Source organism: Mugil cephalus, chromosome 9 (assembly GCF_022458985.1).
Source record: "Mugil cephalus isolate CIBA_MC_2020 chromosome 9, CIBA_Mcephalus_1.1, whole genome shotgun sequence".
NCBI lineage: Eukaryota > Metazoa > Chordata > Actinopteri > Mugiliformes > Mugilidae > Mugil > Mugil cephalus.
In genome coordinates this window covers 6,807,028-6,823,521 of record NC_061778.1, presented here as the reverse complement: position 1 = coordinate 6,823,521, position 16,494 = coordinate 6,807,028, and the positions used below count along the sequence as shown (strand labels likewise).

General features: G+C 42.4%; 1 protein-coding gene across 1 annotated transcript; it reads right to left on the bottom strand.

Annotated features, from left to right (window-relative positions):
* Positions 1-188: 188 nt before the first annotated feature.
* On the bottom strand, positions 189-4,314 carry hdac12 (histone deacetylase 12). Its single transcript, XM_047594424.1, has 8 exons — positions 4,090-4,314; positions 3,862-4,005; positions 3,381-3,540; positions 3,098-3,294; positions 2,864-3,014; positions 2,602-2,718; positions 2,387-2,529; positions 189-2,293 (listed from the first exon to the last, which is right to left on the bottom strand). The coding sequence occupies exons 1-8, from the start codon at positions 4,252-4,254 to the stop codon at positions 2,270-2,272; spliced, it is 1,101 nt and encodes a 366-aa protein (XP_047450380.1). The 5' UTR covers positions 4,255-4,314; the 3' UTR covers positions 189-2,269.
* Between the last annotated feature and the right edge of the window lie 12,180 nt (positions 4,315-16,494).

The following is a 16,494-nucleotide window of genomic DNA, read 5'->3' as shown; positions in this document are numbered from 1 at the left end:
ATGGAGAGATTAAGTAGGGACCCCCCTACCTACTATATTTGTTCTATATTAACCAGGGATGTCCGATAATATCGTCCAACCGATAATATCGGCCGACATTAGCCTATTTTTGTAATATCTTTTTATATCGTTATCGGTTTTACCACCGATAATGAAAATAGATAACATAATGCCCGGGTTGTGCTGCTGCGCGCTCCTGCTGCTTGTGGGGTCCTGAGACATTTACCGGCGCGCGATTGATGACCTTATCAAACCTCACCTGGAGCCAAAACAACATTACACGACAAGTAGTTCCAACCAAGCAATCTGATTGGTCAATGAGACATTTAGAACGTGCTGAAATCACCATTACAGCACGGCTGACTCATCACTAAAAAATATCACTCCGCCACCTCCACGTTGTCACGTCCTGAAAATCTGTAACATGTAAACAAATACGAATAAGTCCACTGGAAGTCAACTTAAATAAAGCAATACATCCGAATTTACAATTTCAGCTTTCTTTAATAAATATTTAATAGTGTTACGAATCTGTTGGACCGCCTCGTTAATACAGGTGTAACTCATTTGTGTGCAGCACGTCGGAGACCAAGTAGCTCAGTGAGAGCAGAGAAAACATTTTTTACAGGCTAAACGTGGACTAATATGGACTGAAGGGGAATAATCCATTAGATAAAAACATGATGTTCATGTTGGAAATTATTCCATCGATCTTTGTTCAATACATTTTGACTTTTGGACTTTACAACTCTGTGGGGTTACTGGAAATGTTTGGATCGTCAGCTGTTCTGGTGAGTCCCTGATACGGCGCAGGCTTCAAAATAAATTTGAAATTAGGTGGTCAGTCTGTCTATGGAAAAATATATTTTTCAGCAGACATGTTAGTCACTACAAGACTAAACTAATAAAGCAGTTTAGTCTTTATGTGTGCGCTATTTATTCAGTTTGGGCGGTACTAGAAAGTTTCTCCGTTGCTAGGTCGTTACTAAGGCTCGGGGTACTTGCTGGAGTAGTAAACTGTTCCATTACACACAGAGTCTACTGCTGTGATTGGTTGTTTTCCAGGTATTAGCCAGGCCCCATTTATTTCCATGGAAACGGGAAGCACACTCGCAAAATTGAGAGCAAAATGTCCATCAATATGAATATATATTTAATTACACGCTTTCTTTTGTTGGTAATTGTTGTATAATCTAAATATTACCCTCGAGGGTGTGCTTAAACCTAATTTGAGCACTTCGGTGACATTTCAAATGAAGCTAAAGCACACCCTCTCGGGTAATATTGCTTAAACAGAGTGTAGCTAGTGTGGCTAACAGGTTGCTTGCTCACTCACACTTAGTCTGGGCGAAAAAAAACGCCTGCATATATCGGTATACCATATCCGTTGATATAGGAATCGGAAATTAAGAATTTGGACAATATCGGCTATCGGCAAAAAGTCCATGTCGGACATCCCTAATATTAAGCTTAGACTAGTGTTATTTCTAAATATACATTATTATTATCATTTTGCATTAAATATTAAGCTATCCCTTATCCCTTCACTAAAACATGTTGGATCCATGTTGATGTGTATTTAACATAATTTCAATTTGTTGTGGAAAAAACATATAAAAAATGTCTAATCAACCAAAGATGATTGAAAGATGCGACCCCCCTGCAGTACCTCCGTGGACCCGCTGTTGAAGACGTATGTCTTAAAAGATGCATTAGCCAACGTGCAAATTCAAGAAAGGCAACTGGGCCAGTAGTTTTTTTTTTAGAAGATGGTTTGTCACTTATCTGAGTAACCTCAGTTCTAAGGGACTAGTAGGAAGTTGAGATTTAAATAGGAACATCTGAGTATGTATCCATCAGAAACTTGTCTATACACTTCCCTGTTGTTGAGGGGGCTACACCTGTAAATGTTTCTATTTAAACCTCCAATTCTCACCAGTTCCTTAGAATTGAAGAATCTACTGGGATGAGTGGCAAAAAACATCTTCAAGAAATTCTACCAATCCAGTTTCCTTTCTTAAAGTTTAAAGTGTTTTTTATTACTCTCATAGGCATAATTGGAGACATTTCAGTGGAGATCTTCAGGAGTTTTTAAAGAAGTAAGTAACTGCTACTAAATGATGTAACAAAAAGGCATTTGAACCTATTGAACTCTTCACATTTGTGGTGTCTGTGGAGACGTTCCTAGATGTTGAAGCTCAGGTTTCAAGAAGCGTCCTGGCTCCCACTCTACACACTGGAGATTCTCTTGAGTCGAGAGTTGAAGGTTTCACATTCCACACTCTCTCCAAACCTGAAAACAACATGAAAGTCATACATACACTTGTTTAAGTAATTATATCTTAATTGAATATAGTGTTAATATAGTGAAATGTGTGTCACTTACCTGAGCAGCTGCTCTGTGGACGATGGAGTGTCTCAGGGCCAGTTTGTCGATATCTCTTGAGTATCCTCCGCCGATAACGGTGGCGACAGGGACGCCTCTGCTCACCACGGTCTTCATCACGTACAGATCTCTCTGATACAGCCCTATGAGATGCATACAGTCATTCAAAAATGCCTGCCAGTGGAAACAATCGAGCCTTGAAGTGAATCGCTCACCTTGGTCAGTCAGACGGAGCCTCCCAAGTTCGTCTTCCCAGTGAGGATCGACACCGGCGTCGTACAGAACCAGGTCTGGACGAAAGGTCTCCAGCAGCCAGGGAAGGTGGGTCTCCACTGTTGAGACCACCATCAGATATGTTAGCAAATTACTCTTGAAGAAGAAAACATTAACTGATTTAAAGTCATGAGTTCACATTGAGATTCTATGATTCGACTGAAAGTCTTAACACTGAACTATTCTCTATCTGTATGAACATGCCTGTGGACAGGTACTCCTTGTCTTCCATCCCATCGTCCACGCTGACATCCAGATCACTCTGTTGTTTACGGAGGGGGAAGTTTTTCCCACAATGCACCGAAAATGTAAACACTGATGGCTCCTCTTTAAAAATGAGGGCTGTGCCATCGCCCTGTTGGATGGAAAACACACAGGTTTTAGTAATATGTTAATCTTAGCAACAAAGACGTGCGTGGCCCGAGCCCATAACGTCACCTGATGCACATCTAGATCCACAATCAGGACCTTCCTTTTGGTCGCCGAGTCGCCCACCAGGTATTTGGCTGCAACTGCCAAGTCGTTAAGGAGACAAAACCCTGAACCGTAGCTGGGAAAAGCATGATGGGTCCCTCCTGCAGTGCTGCACGCCAGGCCTCGCTGCAGAGCTACTTCAGCAGCCAGAACAGTCCCACCTGTCAACAAAAGAGAACGTGAACAGCTGCGAAGTGCTGTCTCCAGGCCAGGCCGCCCGTGCAGCGTGTCGTCGCCGTCTTCTCACCCGTTTCATATCGACAGCGCCTCACTATGCCTTCACTCCAGGGGAACCCGGTCCTCCTCTGTTCTTGCTCATTTATTTTCCCATTTATGAAGTTGCTCAGGTAATCCTCCGTGTGCACACGGCTCAGTAATTCTTTAGAAGCTATTTCAGGGACCCACACCTACTGTGAGGAAAGACAGAAAATCGTAGAAAAAATGTGCTTTTACTCTGATTGATTTGATTTTATTCATTGCAAAAACACAGACTGATGCTGTGTTTTTGCAATGAATTAATTGAAATTGCAGAATATCAACCAAAAACATATACATTCTATTATTTTGCCTAGAAATATGAATTAAGATGACACATAAACAGAGAAAATCTGAATTTCTATGAATACATTTCGCCCAAAAAAGTCGATTATAGTTAGATTTCAGAAATAATAGTGATTAATCAATAAAAACGACATTTTCTTCATTAAAGATGTGAATAACTTGCTCACCTGCGCCTCTGTGATGACTTGATCTTTGAGTAAAAAGTGCAAAACCCGTGGAAACTTGCCCATGGGGAACCTGTGGTTAGGTGGCAGGTCACACACGTACCTGCTGTGATGGACGACTGGTAGGCCCTTGGACTCATGTCTCACCTGCGAGGAGACAAGAGGTCATCAGTGCATTCACTGTGTGCAATTAAAATACACAAGTCCGCTTCCTTTTAATAAACTTCTTACTAGTTCTGCATGCAAACATCTGCAGGAGGTGAAAGCTGCACCGAACAGCGGTACGACTTTAACGCGAGATCTCTTAGAGAATATTCGCTTTGTGCACGACATGTCTCTAATGACTAATCCTCGGGGACAGTTACTTAAACAAAGCATGGCTGTGTTGACTTTCATGCAGCTTGATGTTATGACACGAGCCACGACGACAACAAATGTCCTGAGACGGATGTTGGCTGGTGAGTGCCCCTCCTCTCTGCTGTTGCCACCTCCCGTCATGGAGTGGAAACACCACAGTCCGAGTCATGGCTGTTTGTCGCCACCTACTGATTTGAAGAAAATACTGCGCCTGTACAAAACATCCAAGTCTGAGACAATATCTCTGTTCTGAAATTTAAAATTTCTGTTTTTGTCTGGGGACCTGGAAGAGAGCATACACTGATGCTCTGATCAGGCATAACATTATGACCACATTCCTAATATTGTGTAGGTCTCCCTTTTCCTCCAAAACCCAAAATGTGTGTAGTGAAATGCGAAATGAGTCCGTGCTGTATGCTGTCGTTTGTTGGGGGTGGCAGCTTGACAGACAAGAATAGGAATCGCCTGGACAAACTCATCCACAGGGCTGGTTCATTTCTGGGGAGGAGTCTGGACTCTGAGGGGACTGTCACTGAAAGGTGCTACGTGAGGAAGGTGCAGAGCACCCTGAAATGTGACAGTCTCCCCCTTCACCCCATCCTGGCTGTGCAGGAAAGCAACTGCAGACGACGGCTCCTGTCACCGAGCTGCAGGACGGAGCTCTTCAGGAAGTCATTCATCCCCACAGACATTTCGTTTTCTTCTCCTGATTTTAATGTTGTGGCTGATCAGTGTATAAGAGATTAAGTTTATAATAGTATTCTAAATATAGTTTAAAGTCACTATTGATTGAGAAGTTGCTGAGCCTGTTCATGAATACCTTTCCCTTAGCCCAGGGGTCTTCAAATTTTTTGAGGCCCAGGACCCCCAGACTGACAAACCCTACCTACTATATGTGTTCTATATTAAACCCAGCCTAGTGCTATGCCTATGCCTTAGCCCCTTTCCCCCAAAAAATGAACTTTCTCTTAAAATTGGCATAAGTTTGCCATCACCAGGCTCTGTGAACTTTTAAAATCACTAAATTATGGAGCATGAAAAAACGTCTGAGAATCTGAGCTTATCTCAGGTCTGCTAACATTCGGCTCCTTGCGTCACTACTTTCAGCTTTCTGGAGGTTTGGGACTTGCATTGCATCATTAAATATACATAACACTTCAGGATTAATTTCACATTCTTTTTACGTTCCTTTCCCTTTTTATTCCCAACACCTTAAGCGCTTGACTGTTGTTCTCTTCAAAACAACATCATTAGAAAATGTATATATAGCACAAACAGATCCCAACCGTTTGGGCGCAGGCAGGATTTTTTGTTTGTAGAAGATGTCGTAATGTTGTTATGTCTGGCTGGAATCTACATTTATCTCTTCTTTTTTCATCCAGTGAAACAGATGCACACAGTTTGTACATTAATTTTGTAGATGACTTAGTGCTGCCTTACAGTTTTGATCTATCTCATCCAATTTTACGCTGCAGCCAACAACAATATTTTAGCATGATTTCCTACTGAGAGGACAGCCGGGATGAATTGATCTTTCACAGGCTTCTTTCATTTTTCACATTTTCCCTCCCCCCACTCCCAACCTCGATTCATCAGATGATCAAAGCTCCTTTCGCATTTAGAGTTTTCCAGCTTTCATCGCATGACAAATAGCTGCTTCTTGTTTTTCCTTGCATTCACTCTCTCTTGCATTCAGTCCTCCTCTCTCCTCCTTCGCAGCCATCACAACCACAGGTTATGTTTATGGTGTCACACTGAAATCATGTCAGACTCAGAGCCAGAGGGATTTACTGTCTTCACTCCCACACGCTCCAGTTTAAAGTGCCAGCGTGGACTCCGAGGGACGTGCATATACAGTAGTTTAGCTTGTATTTTACACCATGTGCAAGATTTAGTGTTTACATTTTGCTGCTTTTTTAAGAAAAAAAAAATGTTTACCTTGCATGAAAATAACACTTTTCGTGTCACTGTATTGTGACGGCCTCTGATGAGGTACTTTTGTGTCTGGTTGTACCTCTCCATCTGTCTGTTTTACATGGCTGGCAGGCTGCTCAAGGCATTGTCTGGCTTACTGTCGGCTCTGAGGATCTTTCATGAGTGTGCCTGTGTGTGTGTGTGTGTGTGTGTGTGTGTGTAGGAAGAGTCTGGTGGATGGGGATTAGTGGAGCCCCCCCACCCCCGGGGAGTAGCTAGCGTCCTCACGGGCACATAAGAAAAAAGACAAGCGTCTTGGCCCCAGGTGCAGAGGAGAAATCTCCTCATAATAGAGAAAGGAGATTAGAGAGCTGAAATCAATTACTGACTTCAGCCCTGTTAACGGGAATTTCAAACGGGGAGAGATGAAGGGAGTCTCTTTCTAAATGAAAGCCTCTAAAATATATCTGACAGAAAGACTGTACGGCTATATGTAGGAGATAGAGGTCGTATTTATTCATTAGCATATACATATATATATATTTTTATTCTGTTAGGCTTGGGTGTTCATCGCACGCCTTAATGTTCTATGACAAATTATTTCCACTTTACAAAAAAAGGTAATTGTTTTGATGTGCTTCCTTTTCAAGAAATCCTTTAGTTTCCATTTATTTCTAAAGCATAAAAATCCATTAGCAGATTTAATCCCTTGCGTCAAATTGGTGTTTGTTTTTCCATCCCAGGTTAATGTCCAATTAATATTCTTTCAACCAGAATTAATCCTGTCATTGTTTTGGTCTATAAAATGGTTTAGTAAATAATCCACGAGTCCCTGGTGGCAACAACTCATCCTTTCCTGCCTAAAATAACAGTTACCATGCACTATGATGGAAAAGAAAGAAAGGAAAACCACTAAATAGTTTTACGAGCAGTCAGTTCTGTATACAACGTTGCAAAGAGCAATGCAGGCTTTTCATGTAGACACATACAATATCCAGTATTACTATTAAATCAAGGCACAAAGCTGCTTTAAATGGTGGCTGACATTAGGTTGTTGACGTTAGATATAAGCAAGGAGTTTTTGTAGCAAAAAAAGGATTAAGAGGGAGTGTATTGGCTGGCCTCCACATAGTAAATGAAGGGTTGCCAGGTCATACGATATTTCTCAATGGAGCTTTCTAAAGTGATTGCTCCTATTTAAGATGTTGCGTAACATCTTTCAGCTGTGTCTGGTCATAGCCTGCACACGGAGAAATTCATGAACTTTGTTGCAATGGAAATTGGGGCTCTAAAGAAAATTGTCCTAGAATATGATATATGGAGAGTTCCAAGGTTTGGTTGCTTGGGAAAGAAACCAGAACATATGCCTTATTGGTGCAGGGAGCAACCCGTCATATATTCTCAGAGGATTTACACTCACCAGCCACTTTATTAGGTACACCTTGCTAGGAGACATTCCTCTGACATTTTGGTCCATATTGACATGATAGCATCACGCAGTTGCTGCAGATTTGTCGGCTGCACATCTATGATGAGAATCCCCCCTTTCCACCACATCCCAAAGGTGCTCTGTTGGATTGAGATCTGGTGACTGTGGAGGCCATTGGAGTACAGTGAACACATTGTCATGTCCCAGAAACCAGTTTGAGATGATATGAGCTTTGTGACATGGTGCATTATCCTGCTGGAAGTAACCGTCAGAAGATGGTTCACTGTGGTCATAAAGGGATGGACATGGTCAGCAACAATGCTCAGGTAGACTGTGGCATTTAAACCATGCTCAGTTTGTACTAAGGGGCCAAAGTGTGCCAAGAAAATATCCCCCACACCATTACACCACCACCAGCCTGATCTGATGATACAAGGCAGGATGGATCCATGCTTTCATGTTGACTCTGCCATCTGAATGATGAAACTGAAATCGAAACTCAATTCCCAGTAGTTTCTGAAACACTCAGACCAATCATTTAAATCTCCTTTCTTCCTCATTGTGATTCTGATGTTCGGTTTAAACTTCAGCAAGTTGTCTCGATCACCTCTACGCAGCCATGCGATTGGCTGATTAACTATTTGTGTTAACAAGCAGTTGAACAGGTGTGCCTAATAAAGTGGCAAGTGAGTGTATATCAGGATACATTCTCAAAAGCATGACCTTTGAAAAGTGGAGATGATGCAAAACCTCCAGCTGTATAAGACCAGGAATGCTTGATCGAATAACAGGCAATTGATCAAATAACAGATGAACTGGCAAAGGGCAACAGTGAAATAACACATGATAAAATAAAGCACAATCGGTGTTTGTGGCGACTGAAGACGAGCGTCATGCAAGTTCAGGAATTTGACTCGTGGGCCAATAAAAGCCAAGTCTGGGAAAGGCAGTAACAACAAATCCAAAAATCACAAAGTGCAATGACTGTATTGAAAGCAGTCGCCAAAAAATAAAGCAAATTTGTTTGATAGTGAAGCAGACACTAAAGTTGGCAGTCAGACATGAGGCTCTGCATGACAACTGCTGGGCTTTTATGCGATTATCTCCTTCCTCCCAATGAGAAATAACAGCAGGCCGACTGAAGTTGTTCCTCGTGACATTATGTTCTCACAAATGACAGTTCAATCATTGCAGGGGTCACTAAGCTGTTCCCTTGCCTTTAAAGTGGCCTTTAATGGAGAATGCTCCCATACTGGACCATATTTACTGCGCACATAGATGGGATCAGATTTATGCTGCATGCAATGTGTGTTTAACGAAATGAATAACCCCGTCATCTCTGAATAGCCCTGTCATCTTGGCATGTATTTTCACGTTCCTGGAAGCAGCGAGCTTGTTTGTTGTTTCGACCCCGGGTGGGGAGAGGGGGGCGGTGTGGCGTTTGCATCAGACGCTGGATTTGAACATACCTGTCAATTACACAACATCACAATCGCAACGCCGAGCCCGTCCTCGCCCTCCGCCTCACGACTCAGAGCGGAAGGAATTCGCTGGTTGATTGCGAGTGCTGGCGGAGCGTGTTGCAGCAGGTGAGGACAGGGGCTGTTGTTGGAGGGAATTAATTTGTAGCTGCTGTCTGCGTGCGACGGCCCCTCCGAGGCAATCCTCCGGTCACACGTAAAGCTGAATTGATTCACTTCTCATCTATTGCCGTCGTTCTGCACGTGCTCAGAGACATACACGGGAGACGGGCTGTGAAATATTTGTATTGCAGTATAATTTACCATCAGTTTAGTCGGCGTTTGTGTCTCTCCATTCACGATGGGATTACTCAGATTTCGATTATGTTCTTACAATTTTCAACTTGTAGCGCGGCTGGTTAACAGTGTGCACCTCACATGCATCCTCAAAGCCCTGGATATGAGCCACCGAACCAGCAACAAGACTCTATGAAGGGGAGCAGGGCCAAAAATATGCACACGTAAATATGTGCCAAGCCCCAAAGCTGTTTATCAAGTATTCCTTTGCCACTTGTTCATAAGATGGGTTTCCGTTCGGTTGTCAAAAGACGCCCTGAGATGGCAATAATTTACTTGTGGTTGAGGTTATAAAGTCTCAGCTTTGTTCGAAGTAATAAAGCCTCCAGTTTTGATTTTTTTATGTACAGAAAGTCATCTGTATCTCCACAGTAATTATTTGAGCGCTGCTTTTTTCGTTTTTTCATTGAGGGTGTGTCTGGAGCCGTTTTTAATTAATTGCCAAGGAAAGTTTGACTTTTCCAACGAATTATAATAAACTAGATTATGATCTGCCATTAGCCTGATTAATTCAACATGACTTTTAAATTATCGGTGGATGGCTGGATATTACCATGATGGAAGAAACCTTTCAATACAGCTGAAATCTTGAATGCATTGGTGATTTTACATCAGATTCTACACAATAATATGAAGTGAATTCATCCTCTTTTGTTACAGAGGTAGGTAGGGGTTGACCTGACATGGCATTGCTGCTTGCTGCACCTTCTATGGCGCAAACATAAGCCACAGATCTCCCTTTAATCCCTGCGGGGTGTCTTCCTGCCTCCGTTTAGATTGTCAAATTGAGAGCACACCTCCATGGCCTACATACTGGTTTGCTCTGTGATCACGGGGGGACTGCTATCCAGGAAAATATATATTTCAAGACATGAAAATCAGCCGTTCGGATCAAAAGCCAACTCAGTCTGACAACCTGGATCATAAAGTGTGCTATCTTTTTACACACACAAACCCCCAGTGATGATTGTGACCGCTCCTCAGATGGAGACGGAGCGGGGCTGCAGAAAGAAGTGATAATGCCGAACATCTGTCCATGGTATGCTGGGAATCTGTAGGGGAGTTGAAAAAGCAGCAGAGATATTGAGTCAGACTGCGGTATTGCAGGAATGTTTTCTAATGATGTTTGTGTTTCGTATTGTTCTCGTCTGTTGCCATAGATCTGCGCGGTGTGTGTTACATAAGCAGCAACACAAACAAGTCGCAAATACAGCATGGAGGGGAATGTTATCAGTGCCGCGGATTAAATGTAATAATTTTCTATATTGTACGAGTGGTTTGCCCTTGTCAGTCGCCGCTGTCTTAACAGACTCACTCTTGTTCTGTGTGGCAATAACACACTGCGTTGCTGGCAGGCAAACCTGCCGCCATACAGCCACATGTTTCAGCAACACAGCTGGCTCCTTTCTCTCCTCCCGCTCTTTAATCTCTCTGTGCCATGCGAAGACCACAGGCACTTCAGAGCGTCTGCCTCGTCTTGACAGCCGCGCCGATACCGCTGATAAGGGGAAGAGGGAGAGAGAAGAGACAGCAAGTGAAATGACAGCGCAGAATGTGGTTCGCCCCCCCTTTACACTGTAAAACAAGCCGTGACAGTAGCTGTTTTGGTTTAAAATCAAAGTTAAATTCACATAATTGGAAAGTGTAGCTGTGGACAAGTGACGCGCAGACGTTTTAATGTTTATTAGAGAGAAACTGACGCTTCCCCGCAAATCTGATTAAGTTTACAATAAGTTAGCTTCAGCTCGGATTCTTGTGGGTTGTCCATCATCACTATACAAGTCCAATTTTTGTAAATGTAATGACAGGAACATTTTGAAGGAAGTTATTCAGTTATGGCACAAATCTGTTACCCTTTGACTCACTCTAGTTATGACACAAAATTACACAAATGTTGACATTTCATATTCAAAGTACCCACTCCACTGTCAAAAACGTCTGCTAAAAGTCTTCACGACATCTATTTTATAACCAAACAGTTAGGTTAGAGAATAAAATATAAACCTATCAAACATGTACATTATAAATATATTTGTTCATAAATACAAGTAAATCTATCGTCACTTTACTTTTGAGAGTTGTTTTTAGCTGTGTGAACTCAAAGGGAGTTCATTATGACTCAAAATGAACTGTCATGCAATGTAAACTCATATCAAACAAGGACTGACCAGACAATCTAAGATAATTAACTGACATATATTATTATTATTTTTATTTTATCAAAAAGTATATATTTAAAGCCTGATTTCACATTGATAAGTTGACTGACAGAAAAATTACGTAGCCTCAGGTATCTTAGCCGTGAACTTTTACTTCCAGTCTAAGTGAACCGTGAACAGGCTGGGATATTATTATGATTCTTATCGCTCTGTAAGTCAGCCAAGAGTAAAGAGTAATATCCTCTCATATTCACATTTGGTTCTTTTTGGAGGGTTTGGCACAGAGCTCCTCTGCTTGTTAGTTTTGGGCCTTGGTATGTCTGTTGTCTGTGTCTGTGTCCCCCCCGGGCCTAAAGGTCTACTCGTGGCCCCTGTAGCTCCAGTAGCGCAGGCACCTTTTGAGAACCACAACAATGAAGAACGCTACTCAAATATGCACATAGGCCCAGACGCATCATACAAGGATGGTTAAAAAAAAAGTATTTTTGAGTATCTGACTGCGTGTAATTACAGATGCTAAGCTAAGTTGATCTTATTATAAAAATAAAACCAAGTGAGCATCACACTTTAAAATCTTCCCACTGCTGTTTCCCGTTGGGGACCATTGACTGTTCGAGGACTCGTCTCCGTCAGTATGGAGCTCCCCAGCTGGTTCGCCGCGGCCTCCTGCACCTCCCCCGCTTCCCGCTTATCCGCACACACTGGAACAAGCAGCCTTTAAAACCCAACATCCACCATCACACGGTAGTTTAATCTTCTTCTTTTTAAATACCCATTTGATGCCAGTTAGAATTACATGTAAAACCGAGGTTGCATTCAGTCTGCGTTATTTCTCACTCTGTGGGAACTTTGCTGAGAGACTGTTTAAGAGGATTCAGTTTAGTTTACAGACTAAAACTCTCTGCAGGATCTTACTTTAGGACAGGCTTTCGGTCAGATAATGGGATTACATCGAAGGTTTAAATACGACCGAGCACAGAATAATCAAACACAGATTCCACTTGTTTAAGAATTTGAAAGCTAATCGAACATCTTATCTCCAGAGCTGAGTTTGTTTGAAATCAACCATTATTTTCAGGTTAGATGCAACATGACAGGTTCAGATATCCAGTTTACTATTACAGAAGAATAACAAAATCAGCAAATATTCACATTACAGAAGCTGCAAACAAAGAATTTATAGCATTTAGCTTTAAAGTAGAAGTTATAGTTTACATCTGTATCTGTCTAGGCTTATAATATGTAGTATATTTGGAAGTTGAAGGAAGTGTTTTTACAGAACATTTTGATGTCACTGTGGAGCTGATATTTGGCTTTGGAAATCCAGTAGGGTGATCTTATTTTGTCCTATTAGACATTTGTGTAAAATGTCATAATTAAGGTGAGACTTGCTGAGTTAAGCTTGGTTTATAGTCCTGCAATGGATCTAAAGGATCTCTGTGAAAACATTTATACTTGCGTGGACTTAAATGTTGACGTTGTTCTGTAATTGCACAGCTAGTACATTACTTGGTGTCTTTTCGGCCGTGTTTAGTTTCTCTATGTACCTTAGTAGCCATTGCAACTAATACCAAAAGCAGTGCGGCACAATAAGAGCTGAGTAGTTGGCGTGTAGGAGGCACATCAACAATGAATGTCCTGTGCTTGTTTGGCCACTGAGAGATAAGAACATGCAAATGCATTTTTGGACCAATCGCGGTTGTTGCGGTCGGTGTCACTGTGACATGTCGTTACATTTTTGGGGAGGTGCACGTTAGCCCACGGTGCAGAAGTGACAGTCGGCCATAAATCTGCCTTCTTACCCAGAAATGTTTGACCACCGCATTCTTAGGAGTCCAAGTCAACAGTGACCATCGAGGCGTTCCTGAGATGTACGAACGGGAGGACAGTGAGACCTCGATATTTGACCCTTGACCACCAAATTGTAGTCCGTTCATTCCTGAGTCCGAGTGCAAATTCAGGACGAAATCTGATGTTTTAATATAACGTTGTGTTAATTCAGACCTTGACTCTTGACCTTCTAATCAGATGGTATTAGTTGTAATTAGCATATCTGTTATTTTAAAAATCTGCTTCATTAGCTACATTCTTTTCAGGCCTTTTCAAAAATAATAACATGCACCTGCACTGATGAGGCACACAGTTGTGACTCATCAGAAAGTGGACACGGATCCTCTGAGGGTGTCCTGTCGTGTCTTTGAACAGAGTTGTTAGTGAGGGGCCTCAGGGGATCAGGCCAGTGCATCCCACAGATACTTGGTCAGTTTAGGCTCTAGTTCATTTGGAGGCCAGGTCAACAACTTGTGCTGTTCTTCCTGTTTTTTTTGAGTTGTTCCATTTTGTGTGTGTGTCTGTGTCAGGCTGCATCCTGCTGGGGTCATTGCTCTGGGGTGGGGGTGTCTGGTCTGGTCTAGGTCGGTGGTACATGTCAAATGAAATGAAATCAAACTTTATTTATACATCAGTTTTCATACAAAAACAAATGTAACTCCAAGTGCTTCACTCGAGCAACTCTCACCCTCCGTATATACGCATACAGACACGTAAGCGCACACATACAGAGGCACGCATACGCTCACACCCATAAACACACTAAAGGTCATTAATGAGACATGATGGGGCACTGAGGCTTGAGGCACGGAGGATGCTACCTTTACCTAAGTAACATTCACACGAATGCCTGGTCCAAAAGTTTCCCAGCAGAACATTGTATTGTCAGAATGTTATTCATGTCTCCTGTCTGTGGTTTTAATGTTGTGGCTGATTGGTGTATTTCTTACACTGTAACTGACAACTGCACTACAAAGAGTTTAAAGGGGATTCAAAGTATTTAAAATGATCTGCATAACTACGTAACAAAGAAAAAGACGTATTTTTGGAATTTAAAAAAATGTAGGATATTCACTCAGTCATTTTGTGACTTGCCATTGTTTTATGACTTTCCTGCAAAAATGACATTCAGTCAGCATCATCAGCCACAAACTCACATGCAAACGTGAAACAACTTCAGAGAGAAGCAATCATGGTGGTCATAGTCAATCAAACCCGACTGAGCACAGAGACAGAAGTTGGTTCTTAGCCAGAGTTAATTTATTCATCAAACACCTGAACGCCATGTTTTCTTTTATTCCCCCTCCAGCCCCCGTTCCTCAGGGTGCTGACTTTTACTTCTTTCCCACTTGAAAGCAATGTGTTTTTAATGGAGTGACAAAAAAAGGTTGTGCTTTCTTTCTCTATCTTTTTTTTTTCTCTTTCCCTCAGAGCCAAGGCCAACGGGCGCTGCTGGCTTAGTTTGTGAGAACATCCAGCTGTGTTTGACTCGAAACTGTTTTCCCTCCCACTGGCCTTGGAGAGTTCACCTCCACAGCTCTGGAGGACCTGCTCCTCTGGTCCAGTCCTCTTTATGCTCTCACTCACATGCACCTGCACACTTTTCTTTTCCCAGATAGAACAGACAAACCGCAGCACATTTTCTATGCTCGATAGTTACACCTCAGGTAAATATATATGGTGTTAAATGGGTTAAAATCATATGCTTCAGTTTTAAATTTCATTTAGTAAATTCACTTTTTTTCAAGGAGTTTGATTCTGAATGGGTTCTGCTGCTCCACCTCTATGATTATTGACAAACACCACTTCTTGCGTGCTTGTCATAACCTTTCCGTTCGACAGTAATGGAAACAGATAAGCACGTCAAGGACATCAGGAATGTCACTCCCTCGACAAAAGGTCAGGATACATTAAAAGTCTGCACTCATACGCCTTATCTCACTGGCCAAACATCGGATTTATTGCTGCAGTGTGCTGTGTTGTGTATTCATTATTTAATGTTCCTTGATGTACATGAACACATCGTGCCATAATGCCTCATGAGTCGTGCCTCCAGTAAAGGTCAGCACAAGGCAGACGCAGCCACTGATTGAGGTCTCCATTTACTCAGCGTTAAAAGGAGCGGGGAGGAGGCCGAGGAAAATGAAAAAAGGGAGGAAGCTTTTACACATTGCTGAGGGAAAACCACAGCCACAGGCGGATTTCAAAGTATTTTGTGAATGAGGGAAGTCAGTAGTCAGTCAGAGCTCATCTTCTCCCTCTGGCCAGAGGTCAAACTGAGTCCAAGCGTTGATTTGTGGCTGTGGCTTCTCCACCTCGTTCCTGGTGAGGACATTGAATGAAGGAGCGGATAAATGATTGAAAGAGCACCTCCGCCTGGGGTTATAAAGTCAAGGATAATTTCATTTAGAAATTCTTTTGGTCCAGTCCAGAGGTAGCATAAACAAAACCTCTGTGGCCAATGAGTGAGGCAGAGCTCAGACGAGCCCCTTTTATGTCAGGAGGAGATTCAGCCTCTTGATATGACGCTTGAGCCGACCGCTAACTTCCTTCCAGCCAGTAAAGTTCATGTTTACCATCATGATCACTGCTCCCTTACTTTTGTCTGCATTACTTGGCGCAGCCCACACTTGGAACATGCATGGATATAAAAGAGTGAATCCAGGATTTAAGAATGAAGCATTCCCTGGTTGTTTTCCTTTTCCCTTTTAGACACTAACAAAATGGAAATCAACAAGTGTGATGCAGACTGTGTGGCAACTTAAATCTTGGGGAATCTTTCCGTCTCGGTTCGACATCAAAACTTCTCACAATGTTATCATCTCAATATGCTCCAGTGAATCACACTGCGTTGCAGATTCCCCCTTTGACTTGAAAGCATTCTTGAGCCCGGTGTTTTGAAGCAGCTGGTCACGGCTGTGGTTCATCTTTCACGGTGAAGCCAGCCCTTGTTTGTGAGGTCTGTAAACCCATTTCACCTTGTTGTTTTACAGTGCCAACTACCGCTGCTCCCTCCGCTCCCCGCATCCGCCCCCGTCCCCTTTCTCCTCCCCTTTCCATCGCTCAACAAGTACACATTCTCCCTGCTCTTACGCATATTCTGAATGGTTCAGTCACTGCTAGCTGATCA

Excerpts from the sequence above, each read along its gene's own strand:
- hdac12 (XM_047594424.1), bottom strand. The coding sequence starts at position 4,254 with ATGAAAGTCAACACAGCCATGCTTTGTTTAAGTAACTGTCCCCGAGGA. Across the intron at positions 3,541-3,861 it reads AAGTCATCACAGAGGCGCAG|GTGTGGGTCCCTGAAATAGC; the intron begins GTGAGCAAGTTA and ends TCCTCACAGTAG. Across the intron at positions 2,530-2,601 it reads GCTCCGTCTGACTGACCAAG|GGCTGTATCAGAGAGATCTG; the intron begins GTGAGCGATTCA and ends TGCATCTCATAG.